Consider the following 21,738-nt stretch of genomic DNA (forward strand, 5'->3'; position numbering starts at 1 on the left):
TGCAAAGAGATTGGCAGAGTCCAGGTTGGCAATAATTTGAAGATATCGTGGAAATGTTTGATGGGAGTGAGTGAAGCAAGTCAGGGATTGTTAAGCCAAATAAACTGAAATAGTGAAACAGTGAACATTAAGAGTCTCATGGGTCACAAGTAGATACAGGGAAAAACTCTTCACTCAAGTCTAATGATGTTCCTTAACCTCAACAAGCATCAACAAATCTTCCTGACCAACACATGCATCTTCCAATATCATTCACATGCAATTTATTTTTTAAAAAAATCACCTCCTTTTTAATTAGTCCGATTCCTAAAACCCCAATGGGTTCTTTGTTAATGTGTGCATGAATAAAATACACCGATTAGTTCTGATGTTGGAGAGACAGGGGTGGTGGGGATGAGGTGCAGGCAACCTAGATCTCAAAGTGTGGAAGCTTTTACATGATACAAAGCAATTACTCAAAAAAGAGACCTTAAAGCACGCAAGTCTGACTATTGTATCCAACACTATGCATCATTTAACACTTGCCAAACTTCAGAGTGAGAAATGTAAAGCATTTTTGCTCAAGTATTGTATGTTTTGCTATTGTGTACAGTAGTGAAGGTGCCCACACCACTTGGCAGGAAGAACTAGTCAAGTCCAACTAGGAGGTGGTATTCAGGAAAGTCCAAGAAATAGCATGTCTAATCTTTTTTGGCTGTCGTAGGAATAATCTTAAAGGAACGCCATCCCTACTCTTGGAGTGTAATAAATACATTAAGCAAACCTGGAGACTGCAGAATTACCCTGCATGCTCTCCAAACATAAACAGAGTAGAAGGCTCAGTGTAGGATGAATATTTTAGTATTGGTTCGTGTCTTTTGGTTCATCATTGCTGTTTAACATGTTTAATTGTGAATTCTGTAGCATTTAATAGTTCCAATACAAAATTAAAAACACCATAACTCACTGGTGAAGGTAACAGTTCAATTTGAGCCATAGTATGAGAATAACGTACAGTAATAACACTGAGTTAATGTGGGATAAGATATTTGAGACGGTCCATTTCCAATTTTTACCATCCAAGGAAAAGTGCCATTCAGCCCTTGTTCAGTTTCTTCATGGCTCAGGGTAAATTTAAATGCTTTTGATAGATCCAACAATCATGAGATTCTTCTGCACAACTATAATTGAGTGCGCTATCCTTTTTGGATGTTTCCCCTGATGTTGTGGCTTTAGGAAAGTAGACTCTAAGGATGCAGAGATTACTGAACTAGGCAGGAAGATTATTTGATGAACGGATCTTTCTTAACAAAACCTGCACTGCACTTAAAAGAATTCTAACAAAAGTGACAAGGGTCATAAGCAATCAGAATGACCCCTTGTTTCAGGAGGACTGTTGAATGCGTTCAGGGAAAAAAGGGTACAATCCCTCAGAAGGAGGACAAATCGGTTCTTTAACTTGTGCCCTTTTCTTTAAGAGCTTTAACAGGAGTTGGATGAATGGGTGAGGATATGCACTAACGGTGGAATTCACTGACTGATGTAATGTATGAAATTTTTAAAAATAGATTAAATAGGTAAATTTGAACCTCTGAAATAGGGTAAATTTCTATTATTTTTGTCATGATTCATTCATATGTAAATTTTGAATGAATGAGAAATGTACCCAAAATTAATTTTTGTATTGACAACAAAGTGAAATTCAATTGAATATTTCTAGTGGTATATGCAATGCTCACCATGTGTGCAAATTGATGGAAAGCAAACTCTACATATTATCAACGGTCAAACGTTTCAGAACTGGTAAATTCTACAAAAAACAAATTTAAAATACCAAGAGACATAAATGAAACAAAAACTGAACATATATAAAATATCACTTTCTTTCATGAAAAATGCTACAGTGTGTCCTGGGTTTAAACCATTGGGGCTCCTCCTGCAGGCATCTGATTTACTGAGCATAATGATCAACATTCAGGAACCACATTGCAAGGTTCATTATCTACAACTAGATAAGTTTGGGATTTAATAGATCAGAGTCAATGCACTTGATTAGAAAACTGTGCTTCTTAGCAGTGTAAACGGGTCAGATGGTTAAAACACAAGAAAGGGAGGTGAACATGCAAACACTTTGCTGGATCTCAGTGTCAACCGTACAAGCGAATGGATGGCACTGTTGATTTCACCCAAGTTCACTGATTTCGAGCCCAGTTTAAAAAATAAACTTGCGTCATTAGTTCCTGGGTGTTACAGGAGTTACTTTGATGGCCATGGATACGCAGCAGGGGGATGGGCGGTTTCAAGTTCATTATTGTCATCACAATTACCATGAATCTTCAGAGCTAAACTATACCCTGTCAAACACACTGCAATTTGATGCACATGATAATGACACACTTTTACAGACAGAACAGATGGTGGGTCAGGGAAGAGAGAAAAAGAAAAACGAAAGAGAACATGAGAACACTATGCAACAAGAAATTCATTTAATATGGAAATGAAGACAAAACCTTTTTGGCAACAGCTTTCAAATGTTTGGAATTAGTTCAGGCTGCTGGCGTGTTTTAGCACTTGGTGCTTTGCTGAATTTGCACTTCAACTAAACCCTGCATCAAAGGCCCAACCATGCTTGGAAATCTCTCAAAAGTCACTGCACAAATTGCAAGACATTCACCAAAACACTTACTATAAAACTTGGTAGGATAGTCTTTTCAAAGAGGATTGTATTTTTATTGCCCATGGAGAAGTGCATCAATTAAAACTGATCTCGTCACTTGAATGAGTTAATAGATTTTTCTTAAATAAAAATATTTCATTTCTCAAATGAAATAGATACACAATTAGTGATCACCATTACATCTGTCCGATTTTAATATCCACAGTCAAGTCATCTATACTGTCTCTGCTTTTCAACCTTGAAACTACCCGTTCTTAGCCTGCATTCAAAGCTTCTCAATAGCAACTGGCAAGGACATGTTTTCTGTTGTTATGCAACATCCTACAAATATCAACTAGAGCTTATGACATAATTTGGTGCTTGGGGACTGAACATTTATGAAAAACTCTACAAGGGAGTGAAGAATGCTATTTTCTGCACGCAAGTTATCCTGATCAGAATGGGTAATATATGATTATGCACAACATCAAAACATCTTTGACCCTGTACTACTTTGACCTTCAAGATTTGAGTCTGTGATCAAGCACTTAGACAAGTATGCGCTGAGCAGGAGAGTCATGATGGACCTCTGATATGCGTCACATCAGACTAATTGAAGTTGAACTTTTCAATGAGATCATTAACATGGTAGATCAGAGTATCCATAAATGTTGTCTATATACACTTCGAGAAGACACTTGAAAAGATTCTACACAAGAGATGATTAGCAAATGCAAAAGTGCACTGAACTACTACTTATCTTGTGACATGGGTTGGTAATTGTTTTGGAGGTAAGTGACAGAAAAGAGTAGGCATTAAGACCATTCTTGGTAGAATGTGACAAGCTTCAGAACTTCTACATATTAACGATTTGTGCCAATTACTACAATTTTTAATATTGTATCCTTTTAAAATGGGCCCCAATGAATTGCAAGATGGCTGCTGCAGGGGTCATCTGACCTTTGCAACTTCAATAGCCTAGCAAGCTTTCTGGAAAGTCCCAAATTGGATTATAATGTCTCCCTTAAATGGGCATGACTCAACAGCACTCTTCTGTGGAATTTCACACATGCATGGGTCAAGGCTTTTCTCAAAACACAGACAACATATTCCCAGACACACTGTCTCCAGGTCTGCAGCATAACAATAGAGTGCTATCAAAACCAAGGCCTGAATTTTTGCGCAGGCAGAGGGGCCTAAATCCAGTGAACCTGGCCTCTGCCATTTTCATGGGGGCTGGGGGTGTGGAAATGAGGTGTCACATAAACCAGCAGTTGCATCAACCTGTGGTTTATCTTGGTGAGGTAGGTTTGAGCCTGACGCTCAAAGTGTGTGGATTAAACCAGGTAGGAGAAGATCTGGACGCTGTGAATTAGGTTGGATATAATGTGGAGATGCTGGCCTTGGACTGGGGTAAGCAAAGTAAGAAGTCTCAGAAAACAAGTTAAAACAACAACAGGTTTATTTGTTAGCACAAGCTTTCGCAGTCTCACTCCTTCATCAGGTGAGTGAGGAGTTGTGTTCACAAACAGGGCATATACAGACATACTCAATTTACAAGATAATAGTTGGAATGTGAGTCTTTACAGGTAATCAAATCTTAAAAGGTACAGACAATGTGAATAGAGAGGGGTATGTATTGTCTCCAGCCAGGACAGTTATGAGATTAGTGTGATATGAACCCAAGATTCCAGTTGAGGCTGTTCTCACGTGTGCGGAACTTGACTATCAGTTTCTGCTCAACGATTCTGCGTTGTCATGTGTTGTGAAGGCCACCTTAGAGAGCGCTTACCCGAAGATCAGAGGCTGAATGCGCATGCCTGCTGAAGAGTTCCCCGACTGGAAGGAAACACTCCTGCCTGGTGATCGTCAAGCCGTGTTCGTTCATCCGGTGCCGTAGCGACTGCATGCTCTCCCCATACCACAGGTCATCCTTTCCTGCAGCCTATCAACGTTGGCCAAGTTGCAAGCGTATGTGCCATGTATCTGGTGGATGGTGTTCTCACGCGAGATGATGGCATCCGTATCAATGATCTGGCACGTCTTGTAGAGGTTGCTGTGGCAGGGTTGTGTGATGTCATGGTCACTGTTCTCCTGAAGGCTGGATAGTTTACAGTGGACAATGGTCTGTTTGAAGGCAAGTGGGGTGTGGGGATGGCCTTGGCAAGATGTTTGTCTTCATCGATGACATGTTGAAAGCTCCGGAGAAGATGTCGTAGCTTCTCCACTCCGGGCTAGCGCTGGACAACAAACAGTACTCTGTTCCCATGTCCCGAGTTTGTCTTTTGAGGAGATTGGTGCAGTTTTTCGCTGTGGCATGTTGGACCTGTCGATTGATGAGCCTGTTCTTATGAAGGCATCTTTCAGCGTTTGTAGATGTCTGTTGCGATCCCCCTCATCTGAACAGATCCTGTGTATACAAAGGGCTTGTCTGTAGGGGATAGCTTCTTTAACATGTTTAGGGTGGAAGCTGGAGAAGTGGAGCATCGTGAGGTTATCCATGGGCTTGCGGTACAGTGAAGTACTGAGGTGACCATCCCTAATGGAGATGTGAATGTCCATGAATGCAACCGATTCCGGAGAGTAGTCCATGGTGAGTCTGATGGTGCAATGGAACTCGATGTCATCATATAGTTGTTTCAATGTTTGTTCACCACAAGCCATCGATGTATGTAGTGTGTAGTGTCGGCTGACGGTCCTGTGAAGAGGCCTTGTTCAAACCTGTGCATAAAGATGTTGGCATATTGAGGTGTGAATTTAGTCCCCATGGTTGTTGTGTGTGTCTGGAAGAAGAATTGGTTGTTGAAGGTGAAGACGTTTTAGTCCAGGATGAAGCGGATGAGTTGTAGAATTGTATCTGGAGATTGGCAGTAGCAGGCGTTGAGCAACTGAGGCAGTTGCAGCAATGCCATCATTGTGGGGATGCTGGTGTAGACGAGGAGTGCTCCTGATTCAACTGCTCCATATGTGCTGAGTTTCTGTAGGAAGTCCGTAGTGTTTTGACAGAAGTTAGGGATTCTTTGTACAATAGGTTTCAAGATGGCCCTCGATGTAGCAAGAAAGATTCTCGCAAGGGTCCCATTGCCTGATACGATAGGACGGCCGGGTTTGTTAGCCTCACGTGGCTTTAGGAGACAGTAGAGATCTCCAATGCGGGGAGTATGTGGGATGAGAGCACGGAGGGTGCTCTGAAGGTCCAGATCAAAGGTCTTGATCAGTCTGCTGCGTTGACAGGTGTGTTCTTTGGTTGGATCTGCGGGTAACTATGTGTAGTGTTCCTCGTTGTTCAGTTGTTGGTACACTTCTTTGCAGTAATCCATTTGGTTCAGTATGACAGTGGCCCCTCCTTTGTCGGCTGGTTTGATGACGATATGGTGATTGGCCTCGAGAGCATGGATGGCGTTTCATTGCGCTTGAATGATATTCAGGGCTGTCTTGTGAGTGCAGCTGATGAATCGGGCATTGACATATCTTCTGACGGCTTGAGCATAAATGTCGAGTCCTGGGCAGTGGTCTTCCAGAGGGGCCCAATTCGACCCTTTCCTCTTCAGTTGCTGCATTGTGGATCTTTCTGTTGGCTATTCCAGTTCATTAGCTGTTTCATTGTGTTCGCTGTTGGCCTCTTGATGTTTGTGGAAGAACTCCCGCAGCCTCATTCGACTGACGAATTCCTGTGTCAGCTGCGAGACTGATCATGTGTCTGTATACGCCCTGTTTGTGAACACAATTCCTCATTCACCTGATGAAGGAGCAAGACTTCGAGAGCTTGTGCTGCCAAATGTTGGACTTCAACCTGGTGTTGAGAGACTTCTTACTTAGTTTGGATAGTTAAAGTATACTTTGAGAAGTACCTCTTCAGATATGATCATCGGATATAGAATCTTAGAAAGCCTACTGTAGAGAAGGAAGTCATTCGGCCCATCGATTTTGCACTGACCACAATCCCACGCAGGCCCTATTCCTGTAACCCCATATATTTACCCTGCAAATCCCGACACTAGGGTTAATTGAACATGGCCAATCAACCTAACCCACACATCTTTGGACTGTGGGAGGAAACCAGAGCACCCAGAGGAAATCCATGCGGACATAGGGAGAACATGCAAACTCCACAAAGACAGTGAGCCAAAGCCGGAATTGAACCTAGGTCCCTGATGCTGAGAGACAGGAGTGCTAACCACTGTGCCACCATGCCACCCAATCTTTGGAAGAGACAAAGCACCCTTTGATTAGGTCATGTGTCCTTTGGGAAAATATGTCACAAGTGCATAAATGCATTGGAACTGTCAAGTCTTTATTTATGCACGGGATATGGGCATCGTTGGCTGGCCAGCATTTATTGTCCATCCCTAATTGCCCTTGAGGTGGTGATGATGAGTTGCCTTCTTGAAACTGCTGTCCACATGCTGTGGGTTTACCCACAACGCCATTAGGGAGGGAATTCGAGGATTTTGACCCAGCAACTGCAATATATTTCCGAGTCAGAATGGTGAATGATTTGGAGGGAACTTGCAGGTGGTTTGTTCATGTATCTGCTGCCTTTGTCTTTCCAAATGGAAATGGTCATGGGTTTGGAAGATGCTGTCTAAGGATCTTTGATGAATTTCTTCAGTGCATCTTGTAGATAGCACACTGCTGCTAGTGTCAGTGGTGGAGGGAATGGATGTTTGCAGTTGTGGTGCCAATCCAGTAGGCTGCTCTGTCCTAGATGGTGTCAAGCTTCCTGAGCATTGTTGAAGGTACACCCATTCAGGCAAGTGGGAAATATTCCATCACTCCTGGCTTGTGCCTTGTGGATGGTGGACAGGCTTTGAGGAGTTGGGGGGGTGACTTACTCGCCACAGTATTCCTAGCCTCTGACCTGCTCTTGTAGCCACAGTGTTTACATAGGAGTTGAGTATCTGGTCTATGGTAACCCCAAGGATGTTGACAGAAAGTTGTCACAGAGCTGCCAAGCTGTTAAAGAATATCAAAGCTGTCAAGGAATTTAACTTTGCTGGGATTTAAGTTTTTAAAAACATGTAGAATTTTTATCTTAAAAAGCAGTGTCCGCTATTTCACTCTATCTTTTGATAATAAACCTGAGGGTTTTATTATAGGATTTGTGCTGCATGACTGATTTCACAATTTAACATTTTCACAGAGGGGTGCCTGTTAATTCAACAGTTTGATTGGCAGCTTCATGTGGTTACAGCATAGAAATACCACCAACGACTTCACAGCTGCAAAGAAAGTCTGTGTCACCCTCCCACAATCTGTTTTGAGTAGCTCAGAACTTACCTGTAAGAAATTGAACATCAGGTTACAAGCAGGGGTACCCCCGGTTACAACTGTCTGCACAAATCGGAACAGTTTTAATTCAAAGGCACACAGCAGTTAATCCAGGTTTGGCCCCAGATATTTGAATTTACCTGAATTTTAATTCCAAAGTGGGAAAACTCCATCCTTTATTGAACTCCCAAAGATATGTGAACTTTTAACTATTCAGTTTGATTATAATATCTGGGGAAGTGCACTACTGGCCGCAATTGTACCCTTCTTGGGCATGTGTTGCATGATTGATATAGTAGTAGACTCTTCCAGAGTTAATGTATGAGTAAATTATTTTATTGGTGGGCAGCTGGGTGAGATGGATCCCAACCACCCCTCCCTCAATAAGGGATTAGAAGGCTGCACATCCAAGTCTGCAGATGACATCAAGTTAAGAGGAATTTTTAAGGCAGCCAAAAAGGACAAGTTGGAATATGTTCTCAATGCTCATAGACTAGGAGCTGTGGATTTACAAGGGGATTTAGGTGTCCAAACGCACAAATCACTGAAAAAGAAGTGCACAACTATATAAATCAGAGGGCTAATGGAATGTTTTCCTTTTTTTTAAAAAACAGGGGTCTGGAATATAGAAGAAGTGAGGAGGCAATGCTTTAGTTGCACAGAGATTAAGTAATACTCTACCTGGAGTCCAGCATTCAGTTTTCAGCTGCAACTGATTTAATGTAAATTATGATTTGAGCATTAGAGTTTTGGATGAGCTCAAGCTTACACAGAAGGGAAGATGGGAGACTGTCCAGGAAAATATTGGAATAATCAAGTCTAGGGCTAACAAAGGCATCAATATGGGTTTGAACTTCTGATGGGGAGGGGGGTGCAGTCGGGTGATCTTATGCAGGTGGAAGAAATCTGTCTCATTGACGGAGAGGATGTGTGGTTGGGCAGCTCATCAGTGGCCCAAACATGACACCAAGGTTGCAAACAGTTTGTTTTAAGTCCTAGCACAGTTGCAAGAAGAGGGACGGAATCAGCGAAAAGAGATTTGCAGCCGAGACTGGAGACAAGTCTTCTCTTCCAAATATTAAAGTTGGTGGAAATTTCTGCTCATCCACTGCTGGGTGTCGGTCAAGCAGTTTGACAAATCAGAAGGTGGGGAGGTGGGCCAAGGGAGCTGGTGACTATCAGCATACATCATTGGAATATTACATGTGAACAAATGGATTCGGCTATACTCTGAGTTTTAAAAAATTCTGAACTGAACTGTTCACTTTACCCTTGAGTGATACCCCATCACTTTACAGTGGTAAAGTTCCTCTGATGGAAAAAAGTTTCTCTGCATTCCAAACCAAAGCAGGAAACAAAAGAATAAATTGCGTTTCGGATTTGGGATTGGACTGCAATTGCTTCCTCATTTGTATCTTTGCATCAGAACACTGAAGAAGCAAAGCTTTTGCTTACTGCAATGACAGCAAAATACCACGGATGCTGGAAACCTGAAATAAAGAGAGACAGATAGAAAAGCTCCTTTGGTTCGGCAGCATCAGTGGAGACAGTAAACAGGGTTAATGTTTCAAGTCCAAGATGACTTCTTTGACACCAAAGTTCCAAAAGAAAATGTTACTGACCCTAAACATTAAGCTAGGTCTTTTTTGCTCTCCACAGAGGCTGCCAGAGCTGCTGGGATTTTCCAGTATTTCCTGTTTTTATTATCTTTGTTTACTTTGTTGGGAGTAAGCTAGACAAACCGCAAGCAGATGGTCATTGTTGATCACCTAGATGAGATATGTGTGTTGAAATGATCCACTTGTCCTGTGCAACATCCCCCTGGTCGTAATTGCTGGGTAAGAAACTGCCAGCAGTAGTAGCATCCTGACCAGAAGTCAATGAACTTCATGCTTCTTCAATTATACTGTACAACCATGGTAGGTGCTGCTCAGAATACTGTCTTAATTCTCTAGCTCTCAAGTTACCTTAAAAAAAACTATTGGTGCAGTATCTTGTTACATTGAAATGTCTTGATTCACACAATGCAATGTCCTGTAGCTTGAAAACAATTCTAAAAACGGACATCAGACGAGGTTAGATTTAATGGGAACTACTGAAGTGGTGTACATTGCATGGCTTACAAATGCAGATGCTTATCTTGAAGGACAAACTGTGGAAAATGTGGTATGCCACAATGTGGATTACATCATTTCTTGTTGGTTGTCTGAGGTTGAATGTTGTGGTTGCAGCTGTGACACACAAACATTGAGTAAATATAGAAGGAAACAAACTGAATTCAGGAAGAAACCAAAATTTGACAAAAATCAAGACTGCAAGAAAATATAGAAGATCATGAACGTAGCCCAATCCACTACACAAACCAGCCTCCCATCCACTGACTCGGTCTACACTTTACACTAAAGCAGCCAGCATAATTAAAGACACCAAGCACCCTGGACATTCTCTCTTCCTCCTTCTTCCATCGGTAAAAGGATACAAAAGTCTGAGGTCACGTACCAACCGACTCAAGAACAGCTTCTTCCCTGCTGCCATCAGACTTTTGAATGGATTGCATTAAGTTGAACTTTCTCTGCACCCTAGTTGTAATTGTAACACTACATTCTGCACTCTCTCCTTCTCTATGAACAGTATGTTTTGTCTGTATAGTGCGCAAGAAACAATACTTTTCACTGCATTCTAATACATGCGACAATAATAAATCAATCAAATCAAAATCAAATCAATAGAGTAGGTAGGAGAAAGACTGGAGAACAAAAAAAAACTAGAGCTCAACTCAATGAGAGAGATGGTGAATTATGTGGAATTAGACCAGAGAGCAGACTGGGAGAAAATACCTCTTGGTACATACAAAAGGAAATGAGAAATTTTCTACTTTTTAATTCTCCCCTTCCTTCGGCCATGGTGATTTTCTTTCAATTCCTTGTGACTGTGAAGTGGTGCGAGGAATGGGAATTTATGCAGTATAAAAATCACCTTGCGTGAGAAAGCACTCTCATTTTAACATTCATTTTCTGTTACTGAAAACTTCAGCCGCCTGAATACTTGGAAAAATCATAATGGAAAATTCATAAACATATGACAAGACAAACAAAATAAACTAACATTCCAACTGGGATTTTACGTGGGTTGAACACAATATCGCAATCAAATTGCATTACTGTGACGTACGGCAGGTAAACATGAAACTTTGGACTAGATTTTACACTCATTGATCGAGTTACCCATCTAGCTTAAGATCACTCAGCTTCCTTCTGCTGCTCCTAATGGAGCAATTCACAAAAAACTTTCAAAATGCAGCAAAGCATTAAATTCATCTTCAAAATGAAATGAAGCATTAAATTCACATAGTAGCTTTAAGCTCAAATATTATTCCTGGGTGGAAATGATATACAGCTCACCATAATGCCTTTCTTAAAAAAAATCTTTCAATCTGTGCTCGAAAAAAAGGCCGGGCTTTTACAGCAGTAGAGGGAGAAAGTAAATCAGGTTACACCTTACCATTTGCTAACATTTCTCATGATGCAAAATATTTGATTAAACATTTGAAATAGTCATTATCTGAAACATTCACCTGCCTTTATCCTTTTTAAGGTGCTGACAACCTATTGCACACAACCATTTAACATCCTTTTAAAAAGACTTCAGGATTTGTAGTTTGCTTCTTTTTATCCCAACTCTGATTTACTAATTTCCATTCATAATGCCTTTATTGTTGGAGCTCTGTTCAATTATTCATTCTGATTTTCAGTTTCCTATTTTCTTTAGTCATTCCTTTTCTGTATGTTTGCCAAAAATAGTTCTCATCTTGTCCCAGGAAAAACGCGCACAAATTAAAGTTTCCCGAATGGTGTAATATCGAAACTCAGGGAAGTGAGATCACTCATTTTAATCCACAAAATTTCAATCCCTCCACCACCAACTTTAGAATTTGCTCTTTCCTAATGCTATGTATTTTTAGCATTTTCTGTTTCTCGACCGGCTGTTTAACAATTAGTCACTTGATACATAATCGATTTGGGGAAAATGGAATGAGACATGCAAAAGTAGAAGTCTTTTCTTCATTTATAAGATGTGGGCCTTGCTGGCTAGCCCAGCATTTGGGTGCAAGTACACCCACAGTGCTGTTAGGGAGGGAGGTCCAGGATTTTGACCCAGCGACAGCAAAGAAATGGCAATATATTTCCAAGTCAGGATGATGAGCGACTTGGAGGAGAACCTTCATCTGGTGGTGTTCCCATGTATCTGCTGCTCTTGTGCTTCTAGTGGTCAGGGGTTTGGAAGGTGCTGCCAAAAGGAATCTTGGTGAGTTCCTGCAGTGCATCTTGTAGATGGTATACACAGCTGCCACTGTGCACTACAGAAAACCATAGGAACCCTTTAGTGCAGAAAGAGGCCATTCAGCCCATCATGTCTGCACTGACAACAATCCCACCCCAGCTCAATCCCCATATTCCTACATATTTACCCGCTAATCTCTCTAACCTACACATCCTGGGACACTAATGGGCAATTTAGCATGGCTAATCAACCTAACCCACATATTTTTGGACTGAGAGAGGAACCCCACACAGACACGGGGAGAACGTGAAAACTCCACACAATGACCCGAGCCGTGAATGGAACCCAGGTTGCTGCAGCTGTGAAGCAGCAGTGCCGACCACTGTGCTACCCTGTCATCAGTGGTGGAGGGATTGAATTTTTGTGGATTAGAATGAGTGATCCCATCTCACTGAGTTTTGGTATTACATCATTTGGGAAACTTTCTTCTGTGTGTCTTTTTCCTGGGACAAGGTGACAAATGGGTGTGCAATAGTGAGGAAGAATATTGTGAACTATAGGAAGATATTAATGGATTGGTCAAGAGGCAAATTCAATTCAATCTGGGAGAAGTGTGAAATGACACATGTGGGGAGGCAAAACAAGTCAAGAGATGTAGAGCTGAATAATAAAGGGGCTCTGTCGGGGGACAGGCAGCTCTCCCCATCTGCCAGAATGGAAGTGGCATGGAGCTGACATGCTTCACATCCTGTAGCTACAAAGCTAGGAAGGACATCTTACCCTCTGGAACTGCCAGCAAATTGTATTAGCTAGCAGTTCCGTCAGTCATGGCATCACTAAGAGTAGGTCAGTGACCAGTGTGGGCACTGCAGGAGAAGGTGGCCTATGGATCCCTGAAGCAGCTAAATCCAGAATCTTGGGCAGGGAAGGTTTAAGCAGGGTAGGAAGAGGGGTGGGGATGGACTTAAGGCTGTGGGTGGGTAGGAACGAAGGCGGGGGCAGTTTGGTCCCCTCCCAATTGACAAAGTACTGACCCAGGAGATTAAACCGCACGCCCCCTTCCTTCCTGCCCTTTGAAGGACTTTGTTTAAAAAATCAGCATGCCCACGCCAAACATTTTATAGCTTGGGCAACATATTATCAGGTCAACTGGCTTGATAACCAGCTTCATTGATCCAAGATTACTTATCTGAATACGATGGGCAGGCTGCTGATTATTGGCACACACTCACCACCGCCCCCCCCACCCCCTTATTATGGGGTTTTATTTGGTGGGGAGGGAAGTTGGTGGGGAGGGCACAAAACAAAACCCCCCCCCGCCCCCCACACCTGCCCCCAAGGCAACCCTCTATGTTACATTTCCCCCAGCCAAAATGCACTCAGCAAAGGCACATAATACAGCCCATGACAGGCCAATTAGCCTCCTTCTCAAGTTCATACGATTCTAAGAAATAAGAAATTGCTCGAGCCTCTTTATATTGCATTTGCCTCTGTAGTTGAACCAGAATGATTCTAAAACCAGCTATGCAGAAGATACAATGATTAGAATGAGCCTGGGACAGAACTAAAGGACCCTTTTCTTTGTTTGAAAAGAGCATGAATGTCAGTATGATCATATCAAAGGAATTATTCACATAATGCATGTAGCAATTTAATTTGGAATAATACGATAACACTGCTGAATCAGTAAGCGATCCACATTTATAAAAAGCTAGTTACTGCAGCGTAGCATCCAAAACCATACTAACCAGTTGTTTTCTCCATGTTGCTATCTTCACTTCTCTGCCAGATAGGTGTAGATTTACCACTCCCGCCACCTTCATTAAAGCTCAGACGATCAACCGACCCAGGGGATCGCCGATTCATACCAAACCTGACAATTGAAATCAAAAAGACAACAGAATTATTACATCCCAAATAAATTGATCTCATTGGCTGGTATACAGCTTAATAAGGGAAGGCAACGGCCTAGTGGTATTATTGCTAGATTATTAATCCAGGGACTCAGCTAATGTTCTGGGGTCCCGGGTTCGAATCCCACCACGACAGGTGGTAGAATTTGAATTCAATAATGAATGTCTGGAATTAAGAATCTACTGATGATCATGAAACCATTGTCGGGAAAAACCCATCTGGTTCACTAATGTCCTTTAGGGAAGGAAATCTGCCTTCCATACCTGGTCAGGCCTACATTGACTCCAGAGCCACAACAGTGTGGTTGACTCAATTACCCACTGAAATGGTTGAGTAAGCCACTCAGTTCAAGGGCGACTAGGGGTGGGCAGTAAATGCTAGCCAGGCAAATGTCCATTAAAATGCAGCAGCAAAAGTAACATGTTGGTGAACAGGCAAACATAGAAACGTGTTCCTTGACAGCACTGCATAAAACTGGAATCACAGTAATAAGTCTCACAACATCAGGTTAAAATCCAACAGGTTTATTTGGTAGCAAAAGCCACTAGCTTTTGGCCCTCTGACCATACGTCAGACTCTCCACTCACCTGACGAAAGATCAGAGGTCTGAAAGCTAGTGGCTTTTGCTACCAAATAAACCTGTTGGACTTTAACCTGGCGTTCTGAGACTTCTTACTGTGATTCCAGGTTTATGCAGTGCTGTCAAGGAACACCTAAGTTTCTATGTTTGCCTGTTCACCAACATGTTACTTTTGCTGCTGCATTTTAAATGGGCATTTGCCTTAAATGATAGCTACCAAAAGGAAGAAAGTACAAACACCATTTTTCTGAATTATGGTCAGCTGCTGTGAGGGAATGTGTCAATCTTTGCTGAGGTCCACGTCTACTGGCTGAAGGCTAAGTTGTCGCACTGAGCAAGTCCTTTGCCATTACAAACCAAACATGCCCAGTTGGAGTTTCAGGCAGAAAAACTTGAAATAACACTGCTTAACATTTTTGGAGGAAAGGGGTCTAAGATATTACAAATATTCTTCTGCATGATTTTTTGCAAAGGTTAATTTGCATTCCTAGGAACATATGAAAGTTCAAATTCACATCGTGATCATTAAAATACACATGAAGCAATTACAGAGTAATGGTACAATTATGTACAACATTTGGCAGATTTATAAAAAGAAAAGCGTGGAATTGTGTGCTGTGAACAGTTAAGAGTACAGCATCTCTACTGATCTTTTTTGATTAGTTGAATAGGTTAATGGATTTGACAAATGCTATATTTCAATTTGTAAAATGCAAGAATTGTTTGTGAGGCTAATGTGGCTGTTCATAGAAAGAACGTACATAGCATACATCATTCATTAGACTAGTATTTTCCCACACTTCTGTGGCTATATAGTTCATTGACGAATTCCACAGTGATCAGTAATGTTTAGACAGCATTAGTCAAGCATCTCTATAAATACATTTGTCTGATAATAGAAATGGGAGAGACATTTCTTCATTAGAAACAGAAAGCTAATCATTCGAGCAACAAGGTTACTTCCATCAATGTGCAAGTATCCATTAGATGATGCTGCCAAGAATAAGTTGTGCTCATGATTTTCTCAATTAAGTGTGCCAGGGAGGACCAGAGGTTCGAATTTCATGTTATCAAGGTCAAAACTAGATTAGATATCAGAGTGTTTCTTCACCCATAGAACAGTGGGTCTTTGGAACAGGCTTTTGTGGTGAATTGATGGAATACTGTTTAATCGTGATATATAGGTAGGTCCAATCCAGATTTTACCAAATCAGATTGCATTAGAATCATGGAATCCAGCGCAGATCAATTAATCCACTCCTTCTGCTCTTTCACCATAGCCCTGTAAACCTTTCCCCTTCAAACATTTATACAGTGCATAACAATTAAATCAGTAAAAAAAATTCTCCTCATTTCACCAATCAACCTACATTCCAGCAGTGGAGCAGTTTCTCCCAAATAAAACTCTTATCAAAACCATTCATTATTTTGAACACTTTTCCCTCTAGCTTATTGGCCTGATATCTTGGCCTCTCCCAAGAGGTTGCATATGATTTTTGCATTGCCTGGGAAATGGGTATATTGTGATGCACAACTTATTCTCATCATCATCTAATGGATACTTGCACATTGATGGAAGTAACCTTGTTGCTCGAGTATCTTTCTGCTTCTAATGAAGAAATGTCTCTCCCATTTCTGTTATCAAACAAATGTATTTATAGAGATGCTTGACTAATGCTGCCTAAACATTACTGATCACTGTGGAATTTGTCAATGAACTATATAGCCACATAAGTGTGGGAAAAGACTAGTCTAATGAATAATGTGTGCTATGCAAGTTCTATGAACAGCCACATTAGCCTCACAAACAATTCTTGCATTTTACAAATGGAAGTATAGCATTTGTCAAATCCATTAACCTATTCAACTAATCAAAAGAGATCAGTAGAGATGCTGTACTCTTAACTGTTCACAGCACACAATTCCACGCTTTTCTTTTTATATATCTGCCAAATGTTGTACATAATTGTACCATTACTCTGTAATTGCTTCATGTATATTTCAATGATCATGACGTGAATTTGAACTTTCATATGTTCCCAGTGCACAAGACGGAACAAACTGGATGGACCAGAGAATATTTGCCTGTCCAGGATTTCTTTCCCTGAATCTTGAGATGAGCAGAAGGTGGGCCTGGCCAGTGCAAAAGGTTTGCAGGTTCTATTCCATCTATTCTTCTGTTGAACTGGTGACCCCCCCCACCTCCCCCCTACCTGATCTTTGTCTCTGGAACTACATGTAGGTTAAACTCAGGCTGACTAGATCCCAAATTTCTTTTCCAAGCATGACTGTAATAGCGTGAGGCAAAATTACTCTGGGCAACCTGGGCCTAATGACTCTAGACAGAAAGAATAAGTAGTCATAGCAAACAAACGTATAATTCAGCAGAAAATCAGGAATCTAATTCGGAACTGATGAGGTAAATATATGATTTACAGTTTTAATAGAGAACTGGATGGAACAGAATCTCAAAATATTCACTGCTCAAGGTGGGAACAGTTCCATGACCTCTAATCACTGCTGACACAATTAGGCATCAAGTTGAAATGATACTCAAGTAAACCAACAGGAAGAATACAAAAGAATACCCCTTTAATCCATCTGAAACTGAAATTTGGTTTATTTCTTCTTCGAGCTCTCTGCCCAAAGACAAGTCTGACCCACAGCACCACACTCTCAACCAGGACAGGACAAGGAGGTAGGTTCCAAATCCACTCCTGCCATAATGGAGATCGAACCCCTTGGTGTTGGTACCAATCTAACCACAACAGCCAATGAGACAATCAAATCCCCCCACTCCCCAAAGAGACATTGACCTAATTTAGTCTCAATAATTATATGAAGCATCAACACTAGATCATTACATCAGACCAATTTTGCTAGTGTTTGATGGCAGTTACCATTAGAATATTAGAAAAACTTAATAACCTATGTTGCATTTCTCATGTTGATCTAATCTGACAATGACTATTACGTTCAATTTCATGAACCATGTTTAGAGTTTAAATGAACACAAACACTGCTTAATGGGACTATTTCCATTTATAAGGTAAGAAAAATTCATTCTGAAAACATAACCAGCATAACCTTCACAAGTTACCTGCTATTAAAAGAATATCATTATATTAACTTGCACACTTTTCAGAATCTTTTTAAGAGATGGAGAATGGGACATGTGACAAAGAATGGGAGCAAGAGAACACATTAGATTGGAAAATTGCACACATCACATCAGTATTAAAAACGATGAGAGAAGAAAATCAAGGGATTATAAACCAGATAGGCAAACATCTGTTGGAAGGAAATTCTAGAGTCTGTAATTATGGTTAAGATGACTGAACGCCTTGGAAATTTTCAGCTGATCGGAGAGCACCATCATGGATCTGTAAAGGGCAGGTTATGCCAATGAATTCAAGTGAATATTTTGAAGATTAGCAACTATAGTGAACAGGTGAATGACTATGGATGGTATTTATATCAAATGTTTGCTGGAAATCCATAACGCTCCACGTAAGGTCTGTTAGCTAAAACTGAAGCTCATGGAATTGAAGGCAAATTATTGACCTAGTTAGGAGATTGGCAGGGCAGGAGGGCTAATAGGCAGATACTCTAATGGGCAAGAGATGACTTATGATGTCATACAACAGACTGAATAGTTAGGACACCAACACCAATGTTTTCACTGATGACTTAAATGATGGAATAGAAAATCACATATATAAGTTTGCCAATGGCACAAAAATAGCCTACATTATAAGCAGTGTAGGTGGATGCATAAAATTTCAGAAGAAATATTTAGTAGATTAACTGAACAGACAAAACTGTGGCAAACAGATTTCAATACAGACTTCAGTTGGACCTAAGAAGGGTAGATCAGTGAACTTCCTAAGTGGTGAAAAGCTTGAAGCAATAAAGGACCCAGTGTAGATAGAGCATGACAGCCAGGGAAAGGATGCTTACAGAGAAAAGTGAAAGAGGGTGTGTGAATAAGGCGGCAAAAAAACATTGTAAATAAGCAAAAGTGGGAATGATAGAGAAAACATGCCTCTGCTTAAAGGCCTCTGGTACTTGTCCAGCAGAAAACAACTTAATTTTCAGTTCTGTGGAGCTCGATGCCAATTGACTTATCGAATGAGTGGATAATTATATGGACTGAAAAAAAACAAGCAGTAAGACGTTTGGAGAGCTCCAAAAAGGTTAATATTTAACCATTTTAATAACACAGCCTGTACAAGGCACATCCTTGAAGGAGCCTGCAGCATGTAAAGATATTGCTGGTATCTGGTGCATGAGGCATGTGGCTTCTTTCTGCCTCGTTTCATTCTAATTTCAGAGCCTGCAATTAACAGGAAATGAGTACCTGTTAACAGATGTCTGTGATATCAGCCTCTCGTTCAGTTTGCTCAGCAGGGCACAGACAGTTCAATTTGTACAAGCTGAACACAGCTCTTTAATGTGCCCCGAGGGCGAGTTCTTAACCAAATGGCTCGAACTGCAGCAAACAAATCGGCTGGAACTTACCCATCAGGGATGGACTTCTGCCTTCGATGGGTGCCACCACCAGATCCCGCATCACTGGAGGAAGACAGATTGCTGGGTGAATTACGGCTGTGCTGGTTTCTGCCAACTGATGACACGGAGACATAAGAACTGTCCACTGCAGATAGCGACCTGCAGGAATCAATGTCACACATATATTTAAATAGCAGCAATGCTTTCCGTTCTCCCTCACTGCTAGTATTAAGCTATTTTGGGAAAGTCCCATATTAAGTGTAGCCATATAAACATTATGGTTGCAAGAGCAGGCCAGAGGCCAGTAATGCTGTGGTGACTAACCCAACTCCTGATTCCCCAAAGCTGTCCGTGATGTACGAGGTACAAGGTCAGGACGCAGTACTCTCCACTAGAGCAGATGATCACAGCTTCAACAACATTTATAAAGCTCAACACCATCTAGAAAAAGCACCCTGCTTGATCAGCACTCCCTCCACCACTGGTGTACAATGGTGACAATGTGCATGATCTATAAGATGCAAGTTTTCTTCGACAACACCTTCCAAACCTGAGTAACTAGGAAAGCTGGCATGGAAACACCACTGCCATCCTGATTTGTAACTATTCTTCAGCTTTGATGCAAGGTCACCCAGACTCGAAATGTTAGTTCTATTCTTTCTCCACAGATGTTGTCAGACCTGTTGAGATTTTTCACCATTTTCTGTTTTTCTTTTAGATTCCAGCATCAGCAGTAATTTGCTTTTACCACCATCTTTTTACTGGTGTTGGGTCTAAACGTTGAAACTTCTTGCTGAATGGCAGTATGTGCATTACCTGCACCATGAAGTGCAGCAATTCAGGAAGGCAGCTCACCACCAGCTTCCCAAGGGCAATTGGAGATAGACAATAAATGTTAGCTTTTGGCAACAATAATCGCATTCTTAGGCGGCACAGCGGTTAGAATTACTGCATCAAATTGCCAGGGACCCGTGTTCAAATCCCAGCTTGGGTCACTGTCTGCAAGGAGTATGCACATTCTCCCCGTGTCTGTGTGGATTTCCTCCAGGTGCGCTGGTTTCCTCCCACAGTCCAAACATGTGCGGGTTAGGTTAACTGGCTATGCTAAATTGACCATTAATGTCTGGGGGATTAGCAGGGAAATGTGTGGGGTTGTGGGGATAGGGCCTGGGTGGAGTTGTTGTTGGTGCAAACTCAATGGACCTTTTGGCTTCCTTCTGCACTGTAGGGATTCTATGAATAAAAATATCCTAGTCTGACAGCAGTATAATTTTGGGCAGTTCTTAAAATTCTTCCTACCCCAATAGGTTAAGGGAGTCAGTCATCTCTGGTTGTTTAGTTTTGGCCTCAGAAGCTGTGACAAAAAAAATGACTCCTTGGGCGTTGGGAGTAGCTTTGTTACTGTTGGCCAATCTACAAATCAACTTAATATACATCTATTTTATTACTTAAACAGATCTGGGAAATAAACTGATGGTGTGGGAATAACTTGGAGAAAGTCTGAATTCCATCAATGCCGAGTTCACTGAAGTTCACATGGGGTATTAGTGATATTATAATCAGCCTCAATATTGCACAGACAGCGGGGATCCCAAGTTCCCAATTTCTAATGGTTAGAATCATAGATTCCCTACAGTGCAGGGGGACGACATTTGGCCCATCAAGCCAGGGGGAGGGGTGAGTGGTGCTACACAGTGGCACAATGGTTGGCACTGTGAGGCAACAGTGCTAGAGACCTGGGTTCAATTCTGGCCTTGGGTCACTGTCTGCATGGAGTTTGTACATTCTCCCCTTGATGCGTGGGTTTCCTTCAGGTGCTCTGGTTTCCTCCCGCAGTCCATAGATGTGCAGGTTTGGTTGACTGGCCATGATAAATTATGCCTTAGTGTCAGAGGGGCTAGCAGGGTACAAGGAGTTACAAGTATAGGGCCTGGGTGGGATTGTTGTTGATGCAGGCTAGACAAAGATCATAGAATCCCTATAGTGTAAAAGGAGGCCCTTGGCCTATCGAGTCTGCACAAACCCATAATTCCACCAAGGCCCCATCTTAGTAACTTCACGCATTTACCCCGCTTGTCCCCTTGACACCTGACACTAATGTTGGCATGACCAATCAACCTAATCCATACAACTTTTGGACTATGGGAGAAAACTGGAGCACCTTGAGGAAACTCACGCAGACATGAGGAAAACGTGCAAACTCCACACAGACAGTCACCCAAGGCTGGAATTGAGTCCAAGTCTCTAATGCAGTGAGACAGCAGTGCTAATCTTTCCACCCATCAGTGGGAAAAGGCCTTCAGGTGAGGCGTAGGTGTGGACTCTTAGCATCCCAGCTGCATTCTACGATTTAATGTCCGTGTACTGGCTCACACAAGTACAGTATAGGTAGTCCCTCCCATCGGTTGCATGGATCCTAGCAATAATCTTCTCCAACAAATCAACAACTTCAGGGAAAGGACATAAAAAAACATTAAATTAACAAAGAGTTGTTCCATTCACAGGATATGTGCGTTACTGGCTTGGCCAACATGGATCTCCCTTT

The 21,738-nt window shown here is 41.6% G+C and overlaps 1 protein-coding gene across 14 annotated transcripts in view; it reads right to left on the reverse strand.

Moving 5' to 3' along the window:
* Nucleotides 1–21,738, reverse strand: part of sipa1l1 (signal-induced proliferation-associated 1 like 1) — a 349,286-nt gene that overhangs the window by 56,159 nt on the left and 271,389 nt on the right. For all 14 annotated transcript variants that reach the window (XM_080203040.1, XM_080203046.1, XM_080203047.1 and 11 more), the window contains 2 exons: nt 19,203–19,352; nt 13,936–14,060 (listed from right to left, as the gene is read on the reverse strand). In XM_080203040.1, the coding sequence (XP_080059166.1) occupies nt 13,936–14,060; nt 19,203–19,352 (275 nt within the window). The remainder of the gene's footprint in view (nt 1–13,935; nt 14,061–19,202; nt 19,353–21,738) is intronic.

The sequence above is a fragment of the Carcharhinus amblyrhynchos genome, chromosome 14, assembly GCF_965287045.1.
Source record: "Carcharhinus amblyrhynchos chromosome 14, sCarAmb.v2.hapA, whole genome shotgun sequence".
Lineage (NCBI taxonomy): Eukaryota > Metazoa > Chordata > Chondrichthyes > Carcharhiniformes > Carcharhinidae > Carcharhinus > Carcharhinus amblyrhynchos.